We start from the raw sequence: 27,450 nt of genomic DNA, 5'->3' as shown, positions 1-27,450 counted from the left end.
ATATTCACTTAGTTGTTCTTTCACCAAAAGAACTGTTAGAATCGTTCGGTGAAATTTCTAAATGTTTAGAACGGCGCTTTATAACTCAGCTGCAGGTAAACTTCGTACGGGCTCTTTCAGGGGATGATTTCTTAGAAGTGACAACGGTAGAACTTCATCACGTTGTTGGGCTGCTTCTTGGCATAGCTCCGGGTCCAGATGGCGTTACATCAGGAATGTTAAAATATCGTTTGTCCTCTCTTCGCCAGGCCTCTGTAATCTAGTTAATTACTCCCTCATGAAGGCCTGGATACCTCCTGACTGGAAACTCACAAAAATAATCCTCCTGCTTAAAAAGCAAGGAGCGGGAATGAATGTCGATAATATAAGGCCAATCGCACTAACTTCGAATGTTATGAAATTAATAGAGGTAGTATTGCAAATGCGCGTCATGAAATCTTTAAATGATCATTAGTTATTATGCCCGTGTCAGATAGGATTTAGATCTGGATGCTCAATATGGTGCGCCAATGTCAATTTAGAGGGATGCATTAAACTTGGTCGATACAGGCAGTAATATGCAGAGTTAGTGACCCTTCATTTAGCTAAAGCATACGACAGCATAGAGCGTGTCATACCCATTAACGCTTTCAATTGCACGAGTTTTTTCCGGTGTATTATAAAGTAAATATATGAATTTTTAAAGGATAGGCAATTTTATGGTTCTCGGCGTGGCTTGTTGACGCAAAAATATGATCAATGAAGAGGAGTTCCCCAGGAACCTGTGCTTTCTGCTATTTTGTTTAACGTTTTATTAAGCTCAATTGCACGGTGCATTACGGTATGAGTATATGTCTATGTAGACGACATAGCATTCGTTGCATCTGCGAGTGATATTCGTTCATTGCAAAAAACACTGCAGCCGTAATTAGGAACGCTTGGAGCTTGGTTTGCAGTTAATCGAATGTCGCTTAATGTCAACAAAAGTTCCTTGATTGTGTTTTCATTAAGTGTACCCGTTAATATTTCTCGCTAATACCGACAGAAAATAATTCCGCAAGTTGACTTTGTCAAATATGTAGAAGTAATATACGACGCAATATTGAGCTGACGAAATCACATTGATCATGCTAAATCTAGGGCAGCATTCGCTGCTGCACGATAAGCAAACTTGGCCGACATCCCTCTGTACTACGCAGGGAAACTCTAACAAGGATTTATCGCACGCACGTTCAACCGATACTGGAAATTTGGTGCGTGCTATTCTCTGGTGAGCCAGCACACAAAATCAGCCCCTTGGTTCTTCTTGAGCGAGAGGCTCTCCAGAACTGTCTTGGTTTACCAAAATTTATAGCTAACAATGTTTTATATCAAGAAGCACGACTGCCTACTCTTCCCTGCCAACTCTGCCTTCTAACAGTAAACACGTACTTAAACATTTATGAAACTTCCTTGAGGCCATTAGAATTTGTATTTATTAGTGAAAAGAGGGAATTTGTCAATAGCGTTGGTGCCGCTCCCGTAGACCTCAGGTTTTGCTTGTACAAGCAGAGCTAGATCCACTAAACCTTAATGTAGCGAGACGATTTGTTCAGACAAGCTCTTGCCTAATATAAAGGTTGAATTTAATGATATATTTCCGTCAAATGTCAAGCTCCTGCCGACTGCATATTTAATAGCCTGCTATAGGATCATTTACCGCAATGTGGAATACATCATGTGATCCAGACTGATGTGTCAGTGAGTGAGGACAAAGGAGGTATCGTTATTTTCTCCACCTCACTATCTTCCTCATATGCATTAGGACTTCCGGATTCCACACCCATATTTCTGGCTGTACTGCCAGCCGTGACCTTAGCTCTTCGAAAATTTCCTTCAAAGTATTTAACAACGTTTACAGTGACTGATTCACAATCAGTATGCACATCACTCACATCAACTTCAGACACTGCGGCAAAGAATACATTTACATCATTATTCCCCCAAACTTGGTCCTGGTGGGGTTGGTGTGGGTTCCGGGCCATCGTGGTATATCCTTAATAAAATGGCAGACACACTTATGCGGATATATCTTGTTGGACCAGATATGTCCGTTATACCTACTTCGGCGCATGACACTGCGGCTGGGTTTAGAAAATATGATCTTTTCCAAGATTCCACAAAACTTAAAATCCAAACTTCGCAATTTAATAATTTTTCCTTTTCATGGAACAATAAATTGTGTCCCACGTGTAAACTGGAAATCTCCATAAAAATTACGATGGCGCATTCCACCATTAAATTTTTACCTACAGAGGTCTGGTCTGGCATCGTCGCCTCTGTGTCCTACCAGTCAGGAACCCGACAACATTGATCACTTTCAACTAGCATGCCGTCGATTCGGAAATCTGAGGTAGAAATAAAAATGCTCATTCAGAAAATTGCGTTTCCCGTCAATTACTTAAGATATGCTCTCCTTCGGGGCTTCTTCACTGGCCTTTAGCCACAAGAACATCATCGCGGTCATTTGCGACAATCTCTGTGACACAGGAAGGCTACTATGCCAATTCTCGAAATATAAATTTAGATAGATCAATAAATCGCTGATTGTCTGTTCAAAAGCATTGTAAAAGCACCTAAGAACACATAATTTGCTGTTTATATATAATTACAAATATTTTTTATATACCTGGCACACAAATCTGTTTGTTAATTTGCGTGAAGGTCTCCTTTCTTCTAAAGATCACTACACACACACACACGCGCGCGTGAAGGTTATACTTCGCCCGGATATCCTTTAAGGATTTCTCCCTCCCCTTCCCTTAACCTTAAGCACCGGCTTCTTGGCTAATCCCCTGTAATGGGTAAGCGCCACAAGTGAGGAGCAAGCTAGCAAGCAATGCTTCATACCCCGGTAGGTAAGCACAAAATTCAATAGCTCATTGCTCCGCAAGGATCATGGCTATAAAATGTATGTGCATCTGTGCATCAGGACAACGCTAGCGACTGTGGGGATGGATGCCTATTCCGTAAAAACGAGAGACGGAATTGTCATATCCACCATGCATATATCTCCAGGCACACACATGTGTGATATGTAGAAGTTCATGACGGCTCACTTTGCAAGGGCTCTCAACGATGACGTACCCCTGTGATCATCGTTGGAGACTTCAATGTGGACAATTCTAAACCAAACAACGAACGGTTCACTCAGACTGTGCTAGAAAAGCTTGGCTTGAACTACTCAGCAACAGTTGTGTATAGATTTACCTTTGACCAAGATTCTGTCTAAGGTAGTAACCGAACCAATCAGTGTATATCAAACTAATCAAAAGCTGTCGTCACTGCCATTACAAAACGTGCAAAATAAATACATTAAGCCTTGTCTAACCCTATGTGATGTGCTACAGCTTCGCTGGTCACATATTTTCACTATCTCTTGAATCGCCTCACGTATCGGGAGTGCTTAACGCCTGCTTCACCTCCGCCGCGGGTCGTTCCGGCATTGCACTATCTTGGGGATCGGCCCATGTATGCGGTGCGCATAACGCCTGCTTCACCTCCGCAGCAGAACGGCGCGGCATTGCACTATCTATGGGGCATCGGCACGCGTATGGGGAGTAATTAACGCCTATCGCAATATCTTCGGCATCGGTCCACGTATGCCAAGTGCTTAGCGCCTGCTTCACCTCCGCCGCGGATCGGCCCGGCATTGCAATATCTTCTGAATCGGCCCGCATATGGGGAGTACTTAGCGCCTGCTTCATCTACGCCGTGGGGGAGGAACGCTGCGAGGGCGGAGCGAGCGGACGCGCCTCACATCGGCTTCGGCAATTTTCCTCCGGTTTACCGAAAATTCCAAGGGACGCCGTGAAATTTCGCTTCTACTAGACGGATAACATCAACCGGCGCCCGTAGATACCGCTATGGACCAGGCGGGCCATTTTTTGGGCCTTTTAGGGCCATTTTTGTCTCTGACCCTTCACCCAACTGGGCCTGAGCGCCGGACTCGATCTCCATCGTTCTCCACGGCCGCCATGGCGCCCTCTGCTTGGCGCGGGTACGATCCCGAGACGATGACATGGTCAGAAATTGTCGCAGAAGTCCCTTCCTCGCTTGAAACTTCCACTCCGACGGAGGAGATTGCGGATGAGGGCCTTTTCTCGTTGGTGGCACTTCGTAAACGCCAGCAACGCTCGAAGACCTCGGCGGTCAACGCACTCTCCATGAGCCCCGGGGTTTCTGTGCCTCCGAATCCTGCAAAGTCCAACCTCAGCTCTCGCAAGCAGCGGGATCAGAGAAAAGGCAGCCCACCGCTATGCCTTGACTCCGCAAAGATTTCACGATTGTCATCAAGCCCAGAGTGGCGATCTCCCTGAAGACAGCGCTGTAGAAGGGTGAGGTTGGTGCTTTGCTCTCTGCCTATGTAAATCCATCTTCGGTGGACTTTCTTAGTGTCTGGCCCTACTCAGACCAGAATATCGTCATTGCCACCACCGAAGACGCCAATGCGTCGAACGTGCTCGCCCGTGAATTTGCACTCAGTGCATCCAAAGGCCCCATCCCGGCGGTCGGACACGCCAAAGTCAATGGTGAAGTCTGCAGGGGGATTATTACGGTGCATGAGCAGGAAACTTCTACCACCCTGAAATCTAAAGCCCAGTGGCGCGGAGGAGAGATAGCCTTCATCCGCAAGCTGGGGAAGTCGACGATTGTCCTGCTCACCTTCGTGGGACACAGAGTACCGCGTTACGAGCGCTATAAGAGTGTGGCGACTGTGGTGCGCGAATATAAGCGGACTATTCCCGCGTGTTTCCGATGCGGCGCCATCGGTCACCGTCCCGACTTATGCCATAATCCTCAAGACAATCGCAGTGGACACTGCGGCGAAACGGTCGCAGCCCTCGAAGACAGCAACATGGCGCCCCACGGGTGCACTCCTTCCTGCATCGTGTGCGGTGGCGGTCATCTTACGGGCTCGCAAGGCTACGAAGCCAAATTCCGACGGCTGCAACTACCGGGCAAGCCGAGCGGCCAACGAACCCAACCTCGGACTGCAGTGCCCTGGGGTCCTGACACCACTCCAAAAGCTCCCACGCCTAGCAACAAGATGACGGAAGGCACAACCGGACGAGCGCCACCGGCGGGCAGCTTGCCTGGACGTGCCCCCAAGTCTCCTCGGTCAACTAACCCGAAAGCGTCACGGGATCGAGATGCCTCTGCATTCCAAGACGGTGATTTCCCGGCTCTCGGGGGCCCTCCATCAGGCGCAGCAAAGAATACGCCTAAGCCCAAGGTAGGCAGCCGAGACGGGGCTCCTCCGCTTCCCCGCCCTCCCCTACCTTCTCCCCTACCAAAGCTTCCTCCTCATCCCCCCCTTAATTCTGACGTCGCCGAGATCCACCGCGAGCTCGAGACTCTCCGGGCACAAAATGCTATACATAACGCGCTAAAAAAATTTACGCGCTAGAAACGGCTCGGTCGTCCCCGCCCCCTGCCCAGGTAGCTCCGGAACCGATGCAAGTGGTGCCAGGGGACCTGACACTCTAGCTGTGACGTGCGTTTCACCGCCCTCGAATACGCCCTTGCCAAATTAACTACTCAGATATCAAATTTTGGCCAAATCCAAGACAGCCTTCTCAAGCCAGCCACAACCATGGTTACGGCTGCCGTGACGGCCAACATTAAAACGTGGCTAGAGTCAAACCCCCGGCTTCGCCGCCGAACGGGACCCCTCAAAGACGCGAACCGCACATCAAAATTCACCCGACCCATCCATCTAGCCTTACTCTTGGAGGAGGTGGAATCGCTCCCGCTGCAGGTGACGGAACCTGGGCCGGCTCTCCAAGGCGATCTCCCTTCAAATGAAAATGGCTGCGTCCCCTCCCAACCAACCCCCTACAGGGCGGCGCACCCCGCAAAGACAGCAAGCTCTCTCTCTTGTACAGTGAAACTGCCGGGGTTTCAAAGACAGGACGAAACGCGCCCACTTAAGGGCATACATTGAGAATCTCGAATACCCTGCCGCAGTCCTTGCGCTGCAAGAAACCGGGGCTGCGGTTAATCTCTCGGGCTATAACGCTTCTCAGCGAGACCCCTCCACGTGTCTCCTAGTCAATAAAGGCTACAGAGCGCAGGAGGTTGATCTGTACCTAAATCTGGAATATTCGTACGTGATGGTCTCTGTCCTCCTCCTGCGGCAAACAGATAGCCCCGTACACATATTTAATATACACTGCCCCCCCCCCCCAAACTAAAAAAAACGTCACTTTTTCTAACATCTTTAGCGCAGTGCTAAGGATCGCGGGTCGCGATCCCCTGATGAAAGTGGGTGATTTTAACGCCCTCTGTCGCATGTGGGGCTATCGCAAGGTAGAGCCGCGTGGTCGTAAGTTGGCGGGACTTATATCTATGCTGGGCATCACTCTTCTAACCGACCCGGTCCACTTAATACGTGTAGGGAATTCCGTCACACGGGACACCTGCCCCGACCTTGCCCTCACGAAACACATATGACACGCAGACTGGATCAACACCGAGGACACGCTCAATAGCGACCACTGCATACTGAATACTGTCATTTACACTGGACCCTTACATCGCTCCCTTGCACAAGCCAAACTTCCCGACTGGAATGCTTTCCGCCAGGCCCTCCAGTAACTTCTATCTTGGAACAAGGTTACACCACTTGGGCGCACGGACTGATGCAAACACTTTGTTTACACGAAAAGAAGATACAGCTTACGTAGCGTGCACCGGACGTGGATGACCACCTGATGCACCTCTGGGGAGCTCGGCGCAGCCTAACCAAACGATGGCGGCGGCAGAAACACAATCGTAAATTCCGCGCTCGCATCTCTGACCTTACTCAGCAAGCAGCCGAGTACGCTGCCCAGCTCGCCGACACTAACTGGGTAGATAGATGTAACAGCGCAGCAAGACAGATTTCGAGCTGCAACACTTGGCGGCTCTTCAGGAGTCTCATAGACCCTACACAAACAGGTTCGGAAACCAAGAAACACCTTGCTTCAGCACTACACAACTTTCAAGGAAACACGGAGCAGCTAGCAAACGCTTTGCACTCACAATACCTCAATTAGGATCGAGACCCGTGAGGGATGGATTATTCGTAGGCAGGCTGCGATAATCCCGAAATGGATCAGCCTTTCCAGCTTCACGACCTTCGCGTGGTTCTTGCACGAATGCGCAGGGGGACGGCGCCCGGGAGGGATAAGGTAACAGTCAAACTATTGGCAAACCTTCCAGGTCGGGCGTACGGAACCCTACTCGAATACATCAACGCCATTTGGACCGGCGACACTTCGTTGCCAGCCGATTGGAAGACATCATTGGTAACCTTTGTCTTGAAGGCGGGGAATTCGGTAAACATAGACAAATCCGGCCCATGTCCCCACTTCATGTGTAAGGAAACTCGCGGAAACGATGGTCCTTGACCGCCTCTCGGAATATCTCGAGAGCAAGGACACCTTCGCCGACACCATGTTCGGCTTCCGACCTCATAAATCGGAACAAGACATCCTTTTAGAGCTTCATCACGAGATCCTCTAACCCACAGAACACCCACATAACAAAAACGTAGTCCTGACACTCGATCTCAAGGGTGCCTTTGATAATGCTAAGCACGTCGTCATACTAAAGCATCTTAGCGAGACCAACTGCTGCGCTCGTACATTCAACTATATCAAACATTTCTTAACGGACCGCTTGGCCTATATACGCCTACAAGAGACCGACTACGGCCCATTCGAGATGGGAACACGGGGCACACCACAATGCGCTGTGTTGTCCCCGCTTCTCTTATTAAACATGACCACCATACGAAGGAAAGGGTTCGAGTGCCCGAACTATGAAGACTCGCCCTCTACGTTCGACCAATTCCAAGTAAGATGAAAAAGGAGGACCATAATGGCCGGCGCCACACGCGGGCGGATGCCCTGCATCGCCACCATGGCTCTAAGAAACACGCCTTCTACGTCCATATTGCAGGCCCCAACCACTCCAGGGGGATGGTACACGGTTGCAATCCTACACGAGGAAAGTGGATGGCCTCTAGTTCAAGGCACTCAGCTCAACGCATGCGGAGGAGGTGGTGATCGCTCTCGCAGCCTCCCATCCCGACTCTAAATTCATCCTCAAAGACCCCCGTCGAGCCTGTCGTAACTTTCAATTCGAATGAATCAGTCCTCTCGCTGACGAAATTCTTCGCCGCAGTATTCACGACTGCGATCCAACTCATCGCTCAATCATATGGGCCCCCGGCCACCAAGGCATGCCAGGTAACGAAGCCGCCCATGAGGCAGCCCGCGCACTCACTTACCGGGCACCAGACATCACTTGGGAGGACGTTGACCCAGATCACAGCCCTCCTTTTTCTTTTAAAAACATTACTGAGCACTATGGTGCCGAACACCGCCATTGCCCGGTTCCTATGAAGGGAGTGAGTAAAGCTGGCGAGCGAACTCTGCTTAGGCTCTTTACAAACATCCTGCTGCGCCCGGGGGTTCTCAATCACTTTGATCCTTCTTCTGACGGCCGCTGCTCGTTCTGTGTGGAGGTGGCCGACCCCTTCCACATGGTTTGGGCATGCAGGCAAAATCCTTCTCTCCCCATCACCCCATTCCCTTCCCGAGAGAACTGGGAGGCGGCCCTACTCGGCTGCCAGGAACTATTGGCCCAAAAAGCCCTAGTTCGGCGGACCAGCGCAGCGGTTAAGACCAACGGGGTCCCGGAATAAGATTCCGCCCAGTATTGCAAGGGGCGCGACCCACCAGAGGTCTGTCTCTGAGCACCTCTCTGTATATATAGCCCAATAAATGCTTTTCACCACCACCACCACCGCGGGTCGGCCCGGCATTGCACTACCTTCGGCATTCACCAGCGTATGGGGTGTTGTTAACGCCTGCTTCACCTCTGCCGCGGTTGGGCCCAGCATTGCACTATTTCCGGGATCGCCTCACGTATCGCGAGTGCTTAACGCCTGCTTCACCTCCGCAGCAGGTCGGCCCGGCATTGCACTATCTTCGGCAGCAGCCTACATATGGGAAGTTATTAACGCCTGCTTCACCTCCACCGCAGGTCGGCCCGGTATTGCACTATTTCCGGGATCGTCTCACCTATCGGGAGTGCTTGACGCCTGCTTCACCTCCGCCGCGGGTCGGCCCGGCATAGCACTATCTTCGGGATCGGCCCACGTATGGGGAGTGCTTAACACCGAGTTTTCTTCTGCCGCGGGTCGGCCCGGCACTAAATCCGGGATGGCCCCACTTATGGGGAGTTTTATGCTTACCACGCCAACAACGACAAAAAAATTTCATTAAACGGTACATGTATACACCTTAACTGTAAAAACTGTGACAGCAGGTGCAATGGCAGTGACCACAGTGGCAGATATCGAGCCCCTGGCAGAGGCCAAGATGGAGGAAGGCGTGAGGACCTACATCGCCCTCAGGGCAGGCGATGGACTCACCCTCCGGGAGAACATCGAAGCCTTCAAAAGGTTGGTGATGGTCGCCTTGTCACGCACACAGCTGCACAGAGGCTTCCTTGCACACATGCGTGAGAGAGAGAGAGAGAGAGAAAGAAGACCTCTAACGTATCGTACGTGCTCGAGAAGGTATCAGCTCCCTCCAGCTTTCGTAGGGGCACTTGGCGTACGTGGCAAATGTGTGCCCTGAGGGAGGATGATATCTCTAATTTGGGATGATGCAGTTTGACCCCTTGTAAGAGGGATCATTTTCATTTGTAACAAGGTCTATATTTATCCACAATCCTCCAAGCCTCCTGAAAGGTTTGTCATGAAGTGGTTATGCAGTATACAGGGCTATAATTTTTAAGCTTCATGGCATTTTTATACTTCGCTTGTGACAAGAAAATTATTGCCCTTGAGCTGGATTATTCAGCATTACTAGCACGAGAAACTGAAACACTTATTCAACTAATTAACAAAAATGTACCAATTACCTTCTCAACTAATTACTTTACGGCACGTACTGCAATTTACCAACTGTAGCTGCGGAGTTTGCAAGATGTATCCACTCGAAATGAATTACCAGTATGAGACTAGCTTCGAGACATATTTCACAGAGTGTGGGAGGAAATACATGGGGGTTCCAGTTACTTTTGTGCTTCGATGCATAAAAGAGCGTTTTCTTAAAAATGTACGCGTAACAACAGTTCATTTTTACGGCGAGTTTGATGACGCGTGTCTCCAAATCGGCGTTTCTGAAAATTTATTCCAAAAGGGTACGCCTTGCAAGCTCGTCGGCTACGATTCGGCAATTGTAATATGCGCCTTAAATAATTAATTCAGAATATAATTATTGAATCGTAATTAGCTGAATGTGTCTTTCGATTTCCCGTGAAAGTAATGTCCGCCTCTCCGAATAATGAAACTCATGGAATAGAATTATATTTTCTGCAGGAGGGCAATTTTAAAAATTCCGTAAAACCTATAAATGATCACCACTTATACCGTACAATTACACGGGGAAGCGTTGCAAATTCAGAAAATAGCGAGTCCTGTAACATCATTGTTATGGTAACATAGGCACATAAAAGGGCGTTTTTCAGGAGTACCGTCGCAACTCGAAAAACCGGAGGGTCATTTCACCAGTCCAGGAAATTGTCCTTTGAAAGTAACAGGCCAATTCACAGCTACATTGGTGTGAAAGAGCCGCACCTGTGTGCAGTCAGTATACGTCATGCCTTCGCAGCCTACACCTCTACTAGGCTACCCTGCTATCCTCGCATTGGTAGCGGTGAAGTCCATCGACGCCGCACAGCGATCTGAAAAGCAAGCTAGCTCTGCAATCGACGCAACCCCTGGCGAGGACATCTTCGGAGGGTTTGGTACCGTAGGGGAGGAGTACACTATGCTACCCTATGCTACCCAAATTATAGAAAATTGCTTGTTGCGGATAGCACAATTCTAACTGTTGATCTAATTTACTTAATGAGGCAGCTATCATTTTAACGAGAAATCAAAATGCCTAATTGAATAATAAACATAATTACTCTAGTTAACATTTTAATTATTTAATTTATGGCAGATATTTCAGGATACGAATAGCTAGTGGCTAGTGAGTTTCCAAGGCATATCCACTTAGAACGAATTCTGAGGATTGCACTGGTTTCGAGACATCTTTCGTCAAGCTTGCTGTAAAAATGCACTTTTGTTCGACTTACATTTTTAAGGGAACGCTGTTTCATACATTGAAGCCCAGAAGCAACCGGAACGCCCAACGCGTTTCAACGGAAAACTTGAAAATATCTGTAAACGGGCTTGGCGTTGAAAATTTGTTACAAGGTTATACGCCTTCCATAGTCATTAGCTACAATTCATAGAAAGAAATATGTGCCATTAAGTAATTATTGAAAAAGCAAATTATTGTAACTCTGTTTATTATTCAATTAAGCATATTGATCGCTCGTACAAATAGTGGCCGTCTCATCAAATAACTTAAACAAAAAGTTAGAAGTGTGAAATCTACGGCAGGCTATTTTTTTCAAATTGCTGCGGCTAGGCAAAACAATATCTATTGTGGTACACGTACGCTTGATGCACATGGCATATATGGAACATTATGGTGTACAGATAGATGTTGGAAGAGGACGCGAAGTAAAGAAATGAAAAAGACGAGTGTTTTTAAAGTGTGCTGTGTGCCACTGTGCCCTGACAGTTGAAACGGGGATGGGAGGGGGGGGGGGCAAAGTAAATAGAGCACCAGGGTTAGGCACAAAATTACCCTGCCTACCCTTACGTGGTATATTGAGCCCTTGGCGTCACTCGCGCGGACGGATCAAAAGGAAATAAGGCTACCTTATTGGTCAATTGCAAAGTGGGTGGTACTGGCGAGCTTGATTTATTGGGACGTGCTTGTCGCGCGGGTGCATGACGACTGACAGGCCGGTAGAAACGAGGCCGGAGAGTGCAGCGATATTATCACGGAGGTCGGCTGTAGTCTAGTGATGCTGACAGTTTGTAACTCCAATGCGTTTTAAATATGTCTTTACGTTAACTACTATGTTTGTAAATACTAAAATTCGCAAAAGAAATCGTGCAGAACTATTTTACGATGGCTATTCGAGCTACTCGCCGTGGTAGCTGAGTAGCTAATGCATTGCCTGATAAACAAGAGGTGGTGGGATGAAATCCTGGCCGCTGCAACCTGATTTCAATGGGGACGAAATGCAGAAGCGCCCGTGTGCCTCGCAATTGGCGAAAGGGCAGTATACCGAGGCGGTCAAAATTTATCCGGAGTCCTACAATACGACGTGCCTCATAATAGAATTCTGATTTTGCCACTGTAATTAGTGAATGGAAAGCGTCTGCTGAAGACTGTTGATAAATGCGGTAACGCAACCCCGTGGAACAACGGCAGCACCGAATACCCTCACATGGTCAACAAAGACGATATTGGCAGGCGGTCGCACGAGCTATCGGATGAGTGAGAAAGAACATCACCCGAACAGGGGGCGGTACGAAATCAGTGGTACGAGGAACCAGCAGAGAGAAGGAGGATAGACTGGAATGCGGGCAGAAGAGATCGCTCGGGAACGGGCCTCGAAGATTGTTGCTGTCGAGGTTCGCATCGTCGGGGTTCAGACCCGAGCCCGAAAGCGTCGACAGAACCAGGACGACCCGGCTGTTCCTGGAGAGATCCGCGGAGCGTAGGGCTCGGCTGTTCCGGCTGCACCTACTTCCCCTGCTGCATTTGGTGCTGATGCCGATTCTGGTCCTGAACCTGAGCCCCTCTATGGAGAGCGGAGGTTTCCTGAAGGTGACCGGAGGCCTATGGTGACGTTTCTGAGGCGCCCACGCAGAACCTAGAGCCAGGAAACCAACCGGCACGGGCGCCACTCAGCTGCAGCAGTCGCACTTGGATGGTCTCCGAGGTCTGACGCCCGAGGTGGGCTGTACCGCGCGTCCGTGTCCCTCGTTTGCCACTGGCCGCCACGCCGCTACCATGTCAACGCAAGGGCAACTGCTGTCAATGCAAAGCCACCCGAGTAGATAAGACTTCCGATGTCTGAGTTCTTTTTAATTGTTTCGGACTTTGAGTGATTTGAACTCATTGTATAGACTAAAGCGGTCAACTGAACTTTTGTTATTCTGTACTTTTTGTGGGCTTCCTTTCGCTTGTTTTTTTTCTCCTAATGAATAAATTTTGCATTTGGAAAAAAATGATTTCACCTTTCCTGGGCTGAGGCTGTGCATCAGTTGAATAATTCGTACTCGAGGAAGCCGTCATCGCAGTCACGTAAAACCAAAGAATACAATACAATTTAGCATCATCCAGCATGAAAGCAGCAGGTCTTTACCAAGATAGCAGCCGCTTAGTTCGAGTTTCGAGAAAGGGGCGCGCACGGATCATACAGGTTGGCGTCAAAGAGGTTGGTTGAACAGCAGTGCATACCCATTGGCACATACGCAGTGGCCATTAAGGCACGTGCTCAGTGCCTCATACCCAGGAGGATCCGGTGGCACATACCTATTGCCATATACCCAGTAGGACATCTCGAGTAACACGCACCTACTGGTGTATACCACGTGGTTCTAGTGCATATACACAATGCGCATACACAGTGGCACCTGAACGCCTAGTCAGCCGCAAATACCCTATGACTGCAAGGGCAAATATCCAGCAGCAAATACCCAGTGGCCCCAGGGGCCACAGTGCCACATGCTTTTATATGCTCGACTAGGTTCTGGATCGGCCCACGAAGGCACCGAGATACACCACAAAAACCAATTTTAATAAGAGAAAAATGCTTCGCAATAAAGAAGTCTAGCCTTGCGTTCTTGGACTGCAACATTTGGCTTGAAACAGAAGCCGGCCAACTGCAGCAGCAGAGAATCGGGGAGAGAGAGTTCATCGTCTCTGCACGAAAGGAAGAGGTGAACGAAGGAACGTCATGTTACTACAAGATTATCAAGCGAAAATGGCTCACATATGAAGAAAACAAACGCATCAGCTGTACTCATCTAGCACAAGCGAGTAAGGATGCCCGCTTCCACGTGGTGGAGATAACGAAGAGGAGCTACTTTATATGGAGTCGTGCTTGGTCAACAATGTATCAGGTCCTCCAGACTGCATAGGAGCGGCAGGGCCCATTACCCGGTGAACCTGTGCCGAGACTAGGGGACCATAAAATTGGGCGCAAGACCGGAGAAGTAACCAGACAACCCTCTCCCCTTGGTGCAGCCATTGATTGGTTGATGGCCTTTAGCATCCGCCAAAGCAGTAGGCACGGCACAAGAAATACTTTAGTACGAAACTCCGAATCAGTTTTGGCCAACTGAGATTCTTCGATGTACACTTAAACCATTAAAACAAACGTTTCTTTTCAAGGGAAGCTTGTATTGAGGCTCACAAGCGGTGTTGTCGTGGTCACGATAAAACGCAGTTGCTCCCAGAGCAGAGCGGCGTCGGGAAAGGGCGGTTTCGTGAGTTGACAGCTTCACCGGCCCCGGAGCGTGAGTCGTTATCAAGGATTGCGGAACCAATCAGAGCCGTTTCGCTTCCACCGGGCATGGAAAGGGCAGGAAAGGGTTTCATGCGCGCTGCACCGGCTTCGTTTCCGTTCAGTTTATTCTTAGAAAATGAATGGGACGGCCACGCGTTGTGCGTTCCCCCGAGGAAGTGGCGGCGTTCGATGAGCGGCGGCGAGGACTCACCGGTGAAAGAGCTCGCCGTCGGTGCGCCGAACCAGCCGTGGAGGCCTAAACAAGCTCGACGTGGCGTGAACGCGCGCACACATTACGTTACGTTGGCGAGAACAACAGCGTCTATAGTTTGACCGATGGTTATAAGCACTGGCGCCGCCAACGTAAGCGGACGCGGCCAACGCGCTCCGACGCACTCGGCATCTACCAACGCTCGCCCGCGGGCCGATAATGTCGGACTGTAAACGCCCCTTTAGAGCCGCCAGAGTCCAAGCAATCCGACAGCAACGAGAAGAAGAAACGGAGATGAGGGAGCGGGAGGTATAATCAATCTGGCACCGTTACCTGAGGGTTACTTAACGATGACGAAGGTCAGGTGCACGCAGGACAAGCTTAGCTTACTACCATTTTCCGGTAGGGGAAAGGTTTCTAACTTTTTTGTTATCATTCTGCTCTCAGGGTATTGTGAGTCTTCCAGCGTGAAATTCCAACTTGCAACGTCGTGTTCAGTAGTTGAATGTCGTAGCATAACACATATCACAACTGTTTGTGGGTATGTGACTTCAAACGCGCTACATAAAAAACTTTTCCAGGAAAATTTATATCACGTTACATTTGCTGTCTAAAAATTGTATGAATGTGGCAGCGAAAGAGTCTGAGAACTATTCCCCTTCACAAGAAAGTGTTTCCGAACCCTAAGCGGGTTTGTAGTTAGATTGTCCTGTTGAACGGACTCACCAAGCAAAGGTTTTATACCTTAGCGCGCTATTGAACACAATTAATGGTCCAATTCTTGATGATATGATCGCTTTCCCAGTGCTTGTCGAGGAGCCTGCGATGTCGTGATCCTGGGCAGAGCGCACTTAGCCCCTGCGGCGAGTTCGATGGTGACCTTACAATGCCAATTGTGCAGCGTGATAATTTTGTTTTATTTTAGGAAATGAATAGGCAGATTGGAAGGCCACGCCACGTATGAAATTAAGATATGGAGTCGTAGTGCGGGAAGCATAGTGGCAGGTGCAGCTAATGCTAACGGTCATGTCTGCTCTGTCGATAGCTCATGTAGTTTTGCACACTGTCGAGCTCGTACTGCGTTCCGAGCAATGGTGCTGCGTTGTGTGGAAGCTGGTCTTCGTAAAAACTTTTATGATCTGTTCCGTGGAGACTTATCCGAGCCGTCTCCTCTATGAGCAGGCCTGGCATGGTGTCCCCCTTTAAGCTCGCGAAAGACCTTCAGACTCAGCCACAGTGATCTTCGGGACATGCGTGCAGGCTGCGTTTCCGACCGCGGATTCTCGTGGATGTGGAAAAGGTGAACACCAGGACCACCGTCCTTGGCCGTGAAGTATCCTTCCCAGTGGGGCTAGCTCCGTCAGCGACTCACAAGTTGGTGAACCCTGAAGGAGAGATCGGCTGTGCTCAAGGCAAGGCCTTCCATCGTGTCTTCTACGCCTCTAGAATTGTCAGTTTTTCGATGCAGACTTCTGCGTTCCCATGCTGCGATCATTTGGCTCGCGGTGTTTACGATGAAAGGAATCGTATCGCAGGCGACCACATGCGCACTATTACCAAATTCTTCTCTGGAAGGTAGGGAGAGATTTACCGCGAACATGACATTGCTTTTTATTGCGTGCTTCTCTCCGGAGTGGAACGGGGTTTTGTTCCCCCTTTAAGTAAAAGATGAGTATTACAAAAGCAATTTACGCCGTTCATAAACGTGGTGAACAAATATTTTCATCGTGGACATTTCGGTTTACGACATGACAGTTGAAAAATCAGTGCTCGCTGCATGATTTGTCGATGTACTTGAATTAACTTGCAGTATCTTTAGCGTCCCAGCAACACCTCAGCGCATTCAAGTAACACCTGTCGTCTGAGATATAAAATCCTAACCAGCTTTCTGAATGTGATGCAATCAATTTTCCGCAACGCGTGTGGGTGCTTATTTTACACTTCAAATGGCACGTACTCTCTGTCCAGGGGTCGCAGTGCGAATCAATAAACTTGCTTTCTCCGTGACCGCTAGGTCCCGAAAGTTTGACGAGATGGGAAGCGGGTTCATCGCCTAATGCGCTTTACTTGAAGCCCATTTTGAAGGACGCTTCACCACGGGCTAGGTGAAAAGTCTGGTATTATTTCCTACCAACACGCACAGCCAACGCAGTTGGATTCTATGGAAAAGACGATGCCCATCGGCTGCCGTAACCAGCCTAGCATACGAGGCAGTTTCAGAACTCTAAATACACTGAAGCAAAGTGTGAGACCGCGATAGTTGGTATTGCGTAATGAAACAACCAGCGCGAAAGTAGACATGAAACACAAAAAGAAGCGATGTGCACAAGCGGTGACTTCCAACAGGCGTTCTTCAGAAGCACACGCTTCTTTCTAATAAACATCAGCTAGAAGTCAGCACTTCTCCTGGCCGCTTAGTTTTTTGTGTGCCGTGTCTACTATCGCGATCGTTATATCGTCTTTATAAGTATGCAGTGGGCACGGCGGGCAACTTTTTTCTTGTTCTAACGAGCTTTTTGAGTACAATTTCACGGATCTATAGCGCACAGTTGCTCTTCCAAAAGTGAACGCGTCTTCTACAGCTGATTTTCAAATCCAAACAGCGGCGCAGGGCGCTGGTGCGGTGATGATATTGAGCAGCTTCAGCACTGTGACGCTCGAGGACGTGAGGGCAGCGGCTTCCGGCTGTCTTCTCTGGCAGCAGGCGTACATTTTTCGCAACCGGTCACTCACCGAGTCGTTGGTCAAGAGGGCAGCTGCCCATGGCTTCGCGGCCATTGTGCTCACCGTGGACTCTCCGGTGCCTGGAGATGGCTTTGTGCACGATCCGTATAGGTCACAACTGCCCCATGGTCTCAGGTATCGTTGCGTTTTTTCAAACACACATGCATTCTTCAGAAAAACCTGCACCATTCGAAGTTTCATTAATTTGTCCGTAAACAATATTTTTCATTTATTATTTGTGCTATTTGTGTTGCCGGCACTTACGAATCGCAGGTACGTGTCAATGGGCGTACTTTTCTTGAAAGAAAAGTAAATCGAACGCAAAGTTTTCTGAGAGAACACCCGCGCAGCACAGATGATAATGATTGTTGGGTGACAACATAGACAGTACGGAGTGTAAGTTTTCTTGGGATATAATGATGAATATCATGGTTTTTTTTACGTGTGGCCTAATTTATATTTTAACTGGTTTATTCGGTTTCCGTAAGCACCCGATAAGGATAGCACGCTTCCTCTAACGCTCGTACAACGGGGTTGCTGATTTATTGTTTAGCGAGAAAGATTTGGGTAAGGTAGGTCGGTCGCTACGCAACTGCACCACCTGTCGGCGAACGCCTGAGTGGTCCAATGGCCAAGGAAAAGTAAATTATGAGGAAGGGAAAGCGAGAACGAGGGCACCAAAAGGAGAGGAGAACAATTAGCAGAGTAAGCTTGCGCCACAAGAAGCTGTGTATCCCCTATGGCTTCTATACATTCCAGTAGTTACAGCCAAAGTGCGGGGCATATCTTGCAAATATAGCTTGTCGGAAATAGCTGTGAAACAGTTAGCACTGTAGCATATCTCCTATGCCTACGGAGATTACATTCAAGTCACAGATGGCTCGTGTTGAAAGGACATTCAGCGTCTATATTCCGCAAACCCTCTACGAGGAAACACATAACGTACAAATTGCAAAAGGTCACTACAGAAAATGATTACGCTATAATGACTGCCTTGACCTTCATATGCTCACAACCACACCCACTGGAATGAGCCATCCTTAGGCTGCCAGGTGTCGCTATTGAGAAGATTTCCTACAAGCATAAACAAAAATGGTCACGCTCTAATGTACAAAATATATATACAAAAGCGACAACCTTGCAACATTAGATTTCCTTTCACTGGATTCCTAGTCACTGCAGCATTCAAGGCAACACTGACGCAGATAGTTTAGCACATGCTGCCCACAATCAACCGGCCTCAACACGAAAGTGAAGCGGCGAATTGAAATTCGGAGACAGGCAAAACACTGAAAAAAACAACAACAACAACGTTAAAGTTGATCCCGAGCTCTATATAACGCGGTGGCGCTCTTGGATCAGTTGTTTTTATTCTTTACCTTTCCACGAATAGTACAATTATTTTATTTAGGAATTTCGCTAAGTATTACATTTACTGTCTCCCGTATCCGACTGTCGCGTTGTCGCAGTTTCGCCAATTTGGAAGCAGCGTATGAGGATGAGGTCCGTGGGTGCAAGCACCAAGACACGTTCTTGGGCGACACGAATTGTCTGGCTTCGGCCACATTGAACGACATCGAATGGCTTTGCGGGCTCTCGAAGCTGCCCGTAGTCATCAAGGGCGTCCTCACTGGTAAGCGCATAGTTTCTGAGCGGCGCTGTGGAATCGGTGCAGAGTGCAGCCACAAAAGGGTAAACACATGTGGTTCAAACCACGCAGCCCGCCAGACGATGAAAGATCGCCTCTAGTACTGGATTTGTTGGATGTCTTGCTTGGACGATCAGTCGCACGACTAATCAGATGGTTCTTACACGGAAATGGGAAACACATGGACGTCATAAAGATCCTATCTGTCGGAAGATGTGCAGCAATTAAATTATGCGGCTTTGCGAGTCACAACCACAACCTGATTATTCAAGGGAACGAGTAGTGGGCACTCTGGAATAATTTTGACCATCTGGGGTTTTTTAAGGTGCACCTAAATTTAAGCACGCCTCTGTTTTCGCATTTAGCCCCCATCGAAATGTGGCCGCCGCTGCCGCGACTCGATCGTGCGACCTCGTGCTTAGCAGCGCAACACCAAAGCCACTAAGCTACTACGGCGGGTGGAGATGTGTAGCAATAATGTCTCTTTCGCTTCAAGTGGTCCCAAACTTAGATCACAGCCCGGGCTGTTTATTCGGGCCTGCACCCAGGCGGAGCCCGAAAGGGCCATGAGTTGGCCTGCCTAATATCTGCCTTGTGATTTCAAACCTGGCTCTTACTCAGCCCTGGCTCTAAAGATTCATGCCCACGCCCACCCGGCCAGGTTCAGTTCGACCCATGGACCATTGAGCCTACATGAAACTCTAGTTCTTCGTTATAGTGAGATACTGTCATGTGATGAAAGGGCGCTGGGCGGCCTTAGAGCTGCGCAAAGCAGTGTTTTGCACTGTGTCTGCTCTTCCTAGCTACAATTCAATTGTGAGAGAAATAAAGATTTCATTTTATTTCGTTTCATTTCAGTGCGCACCTACCATACACGGCTTATTACTCGACTAGACAATATGGAAATATAAATATACAATTGACCGAAGAGAAAATAGGGATGAATAAGGATGGTAAATGCCACTGATAGGTGGCAGAATAGGTGCTTACTGTTTAGGAAGGATCATATTGATAAAGCTGAAGAAAATTTACAAGTGGCAGATTCGACTGCGTCACGTTTTCTGCTAATGTTGGAGCTTTTGATCAACATGCATGGCTCTTTACAGTGTGATACCAATGGCCCTACTATAATTGCTAAACAGTTCTGGAGCAACATACAGGGCGTCTGAGCTAACGTTAGCCAAGCCGTCAAAACAAGATTTATAAGACGTGGTGGAAGGTACGGCATTAAAGTCCACGGTTTCTGTCCGTTAGGCCGCTGACAACTGAACGTCGCAAATGCGATCAGGATATTTGGCACCGTGATTTCCGAATATTTCCTTTTCCTTAAACAACTGGCCAAATGTTAATTGTGACAGAGGATATAGCGGTGAAATATATGAACACACTTATACACACCGCTAGCCGTTTCATCTCGTACTTGAATCTCATATCACCATGCCGATGCAGTGTCACAGAACTCGAGCCAACAAATAAGGCGAGAATGCAAATTTATATACGCTGGTTTAGTGGCTTTCAGGCATTTCATATTACATGGCCGCTACAAGCTTTTTTTTTATTAAACTGAAATCGGTGGCCCGAAAGGGTAACGCTTATGTGAAAACATATTTTGACGCTGAACATGTCATTTTCATTGCTTTAGTCGGCTTCATTATAATGGTGTAAACTTTTGATGGCACAATTTAGGAATCTTTGTTCGGCGATTGAGCAAATAAGGAGTGTTTCTAATTATGTTTCACTTTGCGCGGTGTTAAGCAAACGGCATGTACAGCCTAAGCAATGCAGTACTTTTTTTTCGTCAGATTGGTATATGGTATTGACGCGTCTATTCTTTTATGCAGACGACAACGAAAATGGGTCAGTGGGATTCGTGGGTCAGTGGGTGGCTCTAGTGGATCAGTGGGATTCGGCGAGGACGGAGAAGACGTGTCTCTGGCCTGTTTTGTATTTGAACAAGTTGTCCTGCTGTTCTTGAACGTCTCCCTGTCTACTGTCCGCGTTGTACTGCGACACTGGTGGAGGTGCGGGGTACTGACGGCGCCTGATGCTCGGAAGTCCTTCCGGGAGTCGTTACTCTAGCCTAGACGCGTTATCGCCAGTTACGACACCCGTGCATCACTTTAGTCGTCGACGGCTAGGCCTTGCCCCGGAGTTCTCCCTGCTTCAACCACCTCTCTCCAGGAGCTCCACACATCTCGTAATGGCCGAAACCAGCCCACCGCCGGTTTTCCAGTCCACAGCAGCAGCCGGTTTTCCAGTCCACAGCAAGTAACCGTTCTGCATCCTCTGGTTCTCGATCGCTATTGCGGAGCAGTCTTCGAAGACATTGAAGACTGGCTTGACAAATATGAACGCGTCGCACAGAATAATCAATGGACTGAGCAGCAAAAGCTCTCCCACGTCTATTTCGCCTTTGACGAGAGTGGCCGTACTTGGCTGGAAAACCGCGAAGCTAGCCTAACGACATGGAATGACTTTCGTCAGAAAATCACGGATACTTTTGCGAGTGCCGACCAACGCGACCATTGTCAGGATTGGGGGCTCAATCCAACCACTCGTGATCCGTTGTCAAGGGTGGAGTCCTGCATGAATTCGAAGGTAGCTGGCCCATGTCAACGTCCAACTTACCCACGCTGAGAACTTTGATGAAGGGAAGGACTCCTTCTCATCGAGAACGAGGAATATGGGTTTATTTACAGTATTTATATCAGTCTAACATGACTGTTTGAGAAAGTACATCAGTCTAACATGACTGCTTGAGAGAGAGTCTCAGTCCAACATGACTCCTTAACAGAAGTGTGTCAGCATTCGCACAACAGCAGTTTTTAAACATTCGGTCCTCCCACGATACAAGGTGACGCGCACGTTCGTTTAGTCATCGCAAACTAGCCGCTTCTCCGCAGGACGGTTTACACACACACACATGCACACACACACGTGTTCACGGTCCGAAACCGACACCACACGAATTTTGTAGAACTCGGGGCCGTTCCTGCTAGCGCGTTGTCTTGCGTCTTGGTCGGTGCGTGGGAAGGAGCCTCCGTCGGCGTTCCCGCGGCTGCTCCCCCACCCGTAGGAGATCAGGTCCGCGTTGTCGTGTTGCGCACAAAGCCTGCTTCGTCGAACTCCTTCAGTCACAACGCATCCTAGCTGAAGCGACGGAGAGTGGAGGATGCGCGTATTGATACCGACACAAAGTCGACTTAGCCACGCCGTGGCTAGAGGTCGGCGGCGGCATTCCAAGATGAGGTTGCCACGGCTGGCGTAACTGGCTGGGAAACTTGCACTGCAGCTGGCCGTTCTTAACAGCGCCTCCATGGCCCGGAAAATCTCGACTGTCTAGCGCTGACAACCGCTGGGCAGGAAGAGAACGGCTGGTGGCCAGGGGGTGATGCCTTGGCTACCAGCGACCACTTGTGTAATGTCACACCCCCAAAACATCCAACGAGTACAGACAACTGCAAGATGAACCCCACAACACGTCTCTGCGCCGAGATGACGTACATTGGCTCTCACTTTAGACCCGCTAGGCTTCAAAAGAAAGAACATAAGGGCAGAAACAAAAAAAAATGCTGCATTTCGCTATGCCAATGTCTGAAGCAATTTCGTGCTGACAAATTCAGCAATCATGGAGGGAATCCTGCTAAATGAGAGGGGATCTTCTTGGCTTAACAAAATTAACACTAGTAACCCTAAAATTTAGGCGGGGCCCTCAAACGCAGAATTCAAATTAGTCTGCTCAAATCATCCGCATTCCTATGCAACTTTCCCTTATATCTAACGGAGAAGTTGTACTCTTTGAGAGTGAGGCTCCATCGGAGCAAGCGGAAATTTTTGTGTGACATTTGATTGAGCCACGTCAGAGGACAGTGGTCGGTCTCGCAGATTAACTTCGCTCCGTACAAGTAACACGACAACTTCTGGGCGGCCCCAAACTAAACAAGCCCATTCCTTCTCTGAGGCGCTGTAGCCTTCCTCTCTTACATTTCGTTTACGGCTGGCATAGAGGATAGGATGCTCCTCGTTATCGTCGCCGACCTGACTACGTACCACGCCCATGCCTCTGTCGCTTGCGTCGCATTGAACTATGAATTCCTTTGTGTAGTCTGGCGCGCGAAGCACAGGACGAGAAACCAATAGCGTTTTAAAACTTTGGAAGCGTTCTCTTTGTCCTTATCCCAGTGTACGTTACTCGGTGCTCCCTTTCTTTTCTTATGGACTTGCCATTTGCAAGCAATTCGGAATGTACCGTTGATAGTACCTCACAAGTCCCAAAAAGGAACGAATGTCTGTTTTCGTGCGCGGCTGAGAAAATTCTCCAATCGTAGTGGTTTTCAGCTCGGGCGGCCGTCTCACGCCCTGGCCGACAACATGGCCCAGATAAGTAACCTGCGAACAACCAAACCTACACTTTTCCGCTTTCATCGTTAAGCCGGCTTCCCTCAACCGTGAGAACACCTGTTTGAGGTGGGATACGTGTTGTTCCGAGCTGTCCGAAAAAATTGCTACATCATCAAGATAGGGCAAGGCGAACTCCTGCAAGTCTTTTAGGACAATATCCATTAACTTAGAGAAGCTAAACGGCGCGTTCTTCAGCCTGAAGATGAGTGCGAGAGGGCGAAAAGTGCCTACAGGTGAGATGAATGCGGCATAGCGGCTGGCAATTTCTGAAAGGGGAACTTGCCAGTACCCCCGCACAAGATCTATAGTTGAAATGTATTTAGCAGCGCTAACCCTTTCAATTCGTTAATCAATGTTGGGTATCGGGTCCAGCTGATCCCTAGTGATGGCATTTAACATCCTGTAGTCAACACACGGACGAGGGTCCTTGTTAGGGGTTTCTATCCGTATTAGCGGGGACGTGTAGTCACTCTCAGCGGGCCCAATAACTCCCAACTCTAGCATGCGCTGTATCTCTGCCTCCATAATCTCTCTCTGTCTTGGAGACACCCTGTAAGGCTTTGATCTTACTGGTTCGGTTGATGTCAGCTCAAATTCATGCGTTATTAGTTCGGTTCTACCTGGCCCATCGCTGAACCTGTCGATATATTCCCCTAACACCTCTTTTAGCTCATCTAGCTGCTCGGGACTTAGAACGTGTGAGCTTGCCGAGTGTTCTACTACTTCTTCTAGGCCGACTTCAGAGTTGGAGGTCGCCCTATACTCCTTAAACTTGGTACTAGTGCCATCCTGCTCTTTGATGGTATAGTTAACAACTTCGCTCCGCTCTACATACGGCTTCATCAAATTACAGTGATATATCTTCACTTCCTTCCTGCGACCGGCCATTTTCAGAGCATAGTATCTGAAAGTTTGCGCAACACTTTAACGGGCCCGTCCCAGTGAACTTCAAGCTTGTTCTTTCTTAAACGTTTGAGGATCATTACCTGGTCTCCAGCGTAAAACGTACAAAGCCTCGCATTCTTGTCGTAATAGGATTTGGCGTTCTTCTGAGCTACTCCCATGTTCTTTCCGACTAGTTCTTGAGTTGCGCTTAGCCGTTCCAGCAAATTTAGCACGTATTCAACCACTGTTGGACTCTCCCCTCTTTCCTCCCACATCTCTCTTCACATTCTCAGTGGAGAACGGAGTGTCCTCCCATACTCTAGCTCTGCTGGCGAGAACCCTGTCGCTTCATGTGGAACAGTTCGCAAAGCAAAGTTGCCGGCAGAAAGTTCTCCCAGTCCTCCTTGTGCTCGTAACAGAGCGCACGCAAAACTCGCTTAAGCACCTAATGCCACCTCTCCACACTGCTTGACTGAGGGTGATAGACAGAACTGTGTATTAACATTACCCCGCACTTTTGCAAGAATGTGGAAGTCGGTGCGCTCGTGAATACTGACCCTTGATCTGCCTTAATTTCGGCTGGAAACCCAACTCATGCAAACACTGTCAAAAGCGCGTCTACTACTTCAGTGGAGCTGAGCTCTTTCAGAGGGATTGCTTCTGGAATCTTTGTAGCCGGACACAGCATGGTAAACAAGTACCTGTAGCCCGATTTTGTTTTTGGAAGGGGCCCTACCGTGTCTATTACAAGTCGTTTGAAAGGCTCTGTTATTAAGGGCACTACCTTCAGTGGAGCTTTCAATGTCTCTCCTTGTTTACCAGAACGCTGGCAGGCGTCGCATGATCTTACAAAGTTTTCTACGTCTTTGAAACAGCCAGGCCAGTAATATTCCATAAGCGATCTTTCCTTTGATTTGTTTATGCCAAGCTGGCCGGACCACCCATTTCCATGAAAAAGACTCAAAAGGTCCTCCCTATAGTTACTAGGTACGACTAACTGATCTAGAATCCTACCCTTTAGATCTCTGTAGTGCCGATACAACAATCCTCCTCTCTCATGTATCGTCACGTTGCGCCTACCAATGCCTTCTTTAGCTGTGTCATGTAATTTAGCTAAGCTCTCATCATTCTTTTGCTCGGCTGCCAATGACTCTCTATTCACACGTAAGAGCTGATCAAAGTTCTTTGAGGCCGGTGATGATAACGACCCTGTCTCACTTGTGAGTGCGTCAGCTTGCTCTTCCTGCAGACTTGAACTTTGACACTCTAGTGCTACGCTTTCATTGAACTGGTCAGCTGGCAGGCTTTCTTCAACTGTTTTTCTTCACTCGAGCCTAGCTCGGATTTGGTTATTGCAGTTATCTCCTTTGCTACTTCCGCTGGAACAGCTTGTGCATTTTCGGCCGAAAGCGACGCGATTTTACGAGCTTGGCCTCGCGTCAATGCCTGTATATACTACGCCCTCTCCCAGTTTAAGCCCTTTTTCACGCAGTAACTGATTTGTACGATTCGAAAAGATGTAAGGGTACTGCAGTGACAAAAATTTGGAAACTGCAGCCTCAGTCTCTAGCTCCCCAAATGGTCCACAGATTTTGAGTTTGGCCATGGGCAGACACACGCTGTCTTCTTCTACAACCTGTTTGATTCATGCTACTTCTCCGGCGAAGTCACCTACCGTCGCGTAAGGCGGATGGACAATGTCCACCGTGGCGGCACTGTCTCTCAGCACTCGGCATGGTTTGCCACTAACTTGCAGGTCGTGAAGATATGGACTTAAAAGATCCATATTCTCGTCTTTTTCCTCTACGTAGGAGAAAACTACGCTAGGCTTCCCGCAGTTTACGGCTATATGTCCCAGTTTGTGGCATTTGTAATAGTGAATTGGTCTAAAAGATTCGAATTTTCTTTTCTGTTATTTTTGTGCGGTTTCTCCGTTAAGTTTCTCCTCGGTCTTTTCTGCGGGCTTTTCCTCCATGTCTACAGGCTCCGATCGTCTAGTCTGCGAACCCCTTTAGAACGGAAAGGGTTTCCGCGGTCCATTTCGACCGTCCCAGTTTCCGACCTCGGCGTTCAACTTTCTACGCGTTGCGTACTCTTCGGGTAATTCAGCCGCCCTTTCCACAGTGTTTACATTCCCTCTGTCTTGCACCCAAAGTTTCACAGCTTGGGGGATGGTTTTGTAAAACTGCTCTAGATACATGCATTCAATGATCATGTCTCTGCTGTCGTACGCTTCCGCGCTTTTCAGCCACACGACTAGGTTGGCCTTTAAGCTATATGCAAACTCCAGATAACCCTCACTATCGTTCTTGCTTGTTCTCCTAAACCTTTGCCGAAAAGCTTCGGCTGAAAGGCGGTATTTCTTCAGGAGACTAGCCTTAACTTTTGCATATTCATATGCATCCTGTGCACTCAGTCTGGCGACTACTTCCGCCGCCTCACACGGCAACATAGACAGCAACCGCTGTGGCCATGTACTCGGGCCGAAGTTCATCTTCTCGCAAGTCCTTTCAAAATTGCTTAGGAACAAGTCTATGTCGGTCCCGACCTCAAATGGCTATAACAGCCTGTCCATGCGGTACGATTCTGCCTCACTTGATCGTCCCAGAGCGCCTTCACTTCCTTGAGACAACTCCAAACGTTTGCTTTCAAGTCCCAGTTGCATTTTTCTTAACTCGCGATGTTTATCGCGTTCCTCTCTCTCTCGTTTTTCTCTGTCCCGTTCTTCTTTTTCTCTTTCCCGTTTCTCTCTTTCTTTTAGAAGTTCCAATCCCATTACGATTTCTTCCTCACTGGCCTGATCGGAAATTAGCTCCAATAACTCCGATTTTAGCATTTCCTTGCGTACATCTAGGCCCAGTTCCTCACCAACAATCAAGAACTCGTCTCTCAGCAGTGTGGTTAACTCCATGATTGCTGCTTTACTGCCTTGATCCTGCTCTCTAAATCTAGCTAGGAAAACACAACCTAGCTGACACTCAACATACTAGCTTCCCTACTGTTCTGAACAGAACAACCACAAAATGAAGCCTAGAGAGTCAAAGCAAGAACCAAGCGCTCACCGCAGTCACAGCACCACGTCGCAAAGTCCATCTCACCGCTGTCAGCCAGTTGTCAGGATTGGGGGCTCAATCCC

General features: G+C 48.6%; 2 protein-coding genes across 2 annotated transcripts in view; both read left to right on the top strand.

Annotated features, from left to right (window-relative positions):
• The first annotated feature begins 9,340 nt into the window (after positions 1-9,340).
• On the top strand, positions 9,341-16,713 carry LOC142558362 (uncharacterized). The gene is made up of 3 exons (XM_075670505.1): positions 9,341-9,475; positions 15,917-16,068; positions 16,625-16,713. Exons 1-3 carry the CDS (start codon positions 9,345-9,347, stop codon positions 16,711-16,713), a joined length of 372 nt encoding a protein of 123 aa, XP_075526620.1. The 5' UTR covers positions 9,341-9,344.
• Positions 16,714-17,193: 480 nt separating this feature from the next.
• The window catches only part of LOC142592715 (2-Hydroxyacid oxidase 1-like), a 30,505-nt gene continuing 20,248 nt past the window's right edge, over positions 17,194-27,450 (top strand). Inside the window, exons 1-2 of the mRNA XM_075704313.1 lie at positions 17,194-17,515; positions 18,850-19,013. Of these exons, the coding sequence (XP_075560428.1) occupies positions 17,283-17,515; positions 18,850-19,013 (397 nt within the window). The 5' untranslated portion in view covers positions 17,194-17,282. The remainder of the gene's footprint in view (positions 17,516-18,849; positions 19,014-27,450) is intronic.

This window comes from Dermacentor variabilis, chromosome 9 (assembly GCF_050947875.1).
Source record: "Dermacentor variabilis isolate Ectoservices chromosome 9, ASM5094787v1, whole genome shotgun sequence".
In the NCBI taxonomy this organism is placed as follows: domain Eukaryota; kingdom Metazoa; phylum Arthropoda; class Arachnida; order Ixodida; family Ixodidae; genus Dermacentor; species Dermacentor variabilis.
This window is presented reverse-complemented; position numbering and strand designations above follow the sequence as displayed.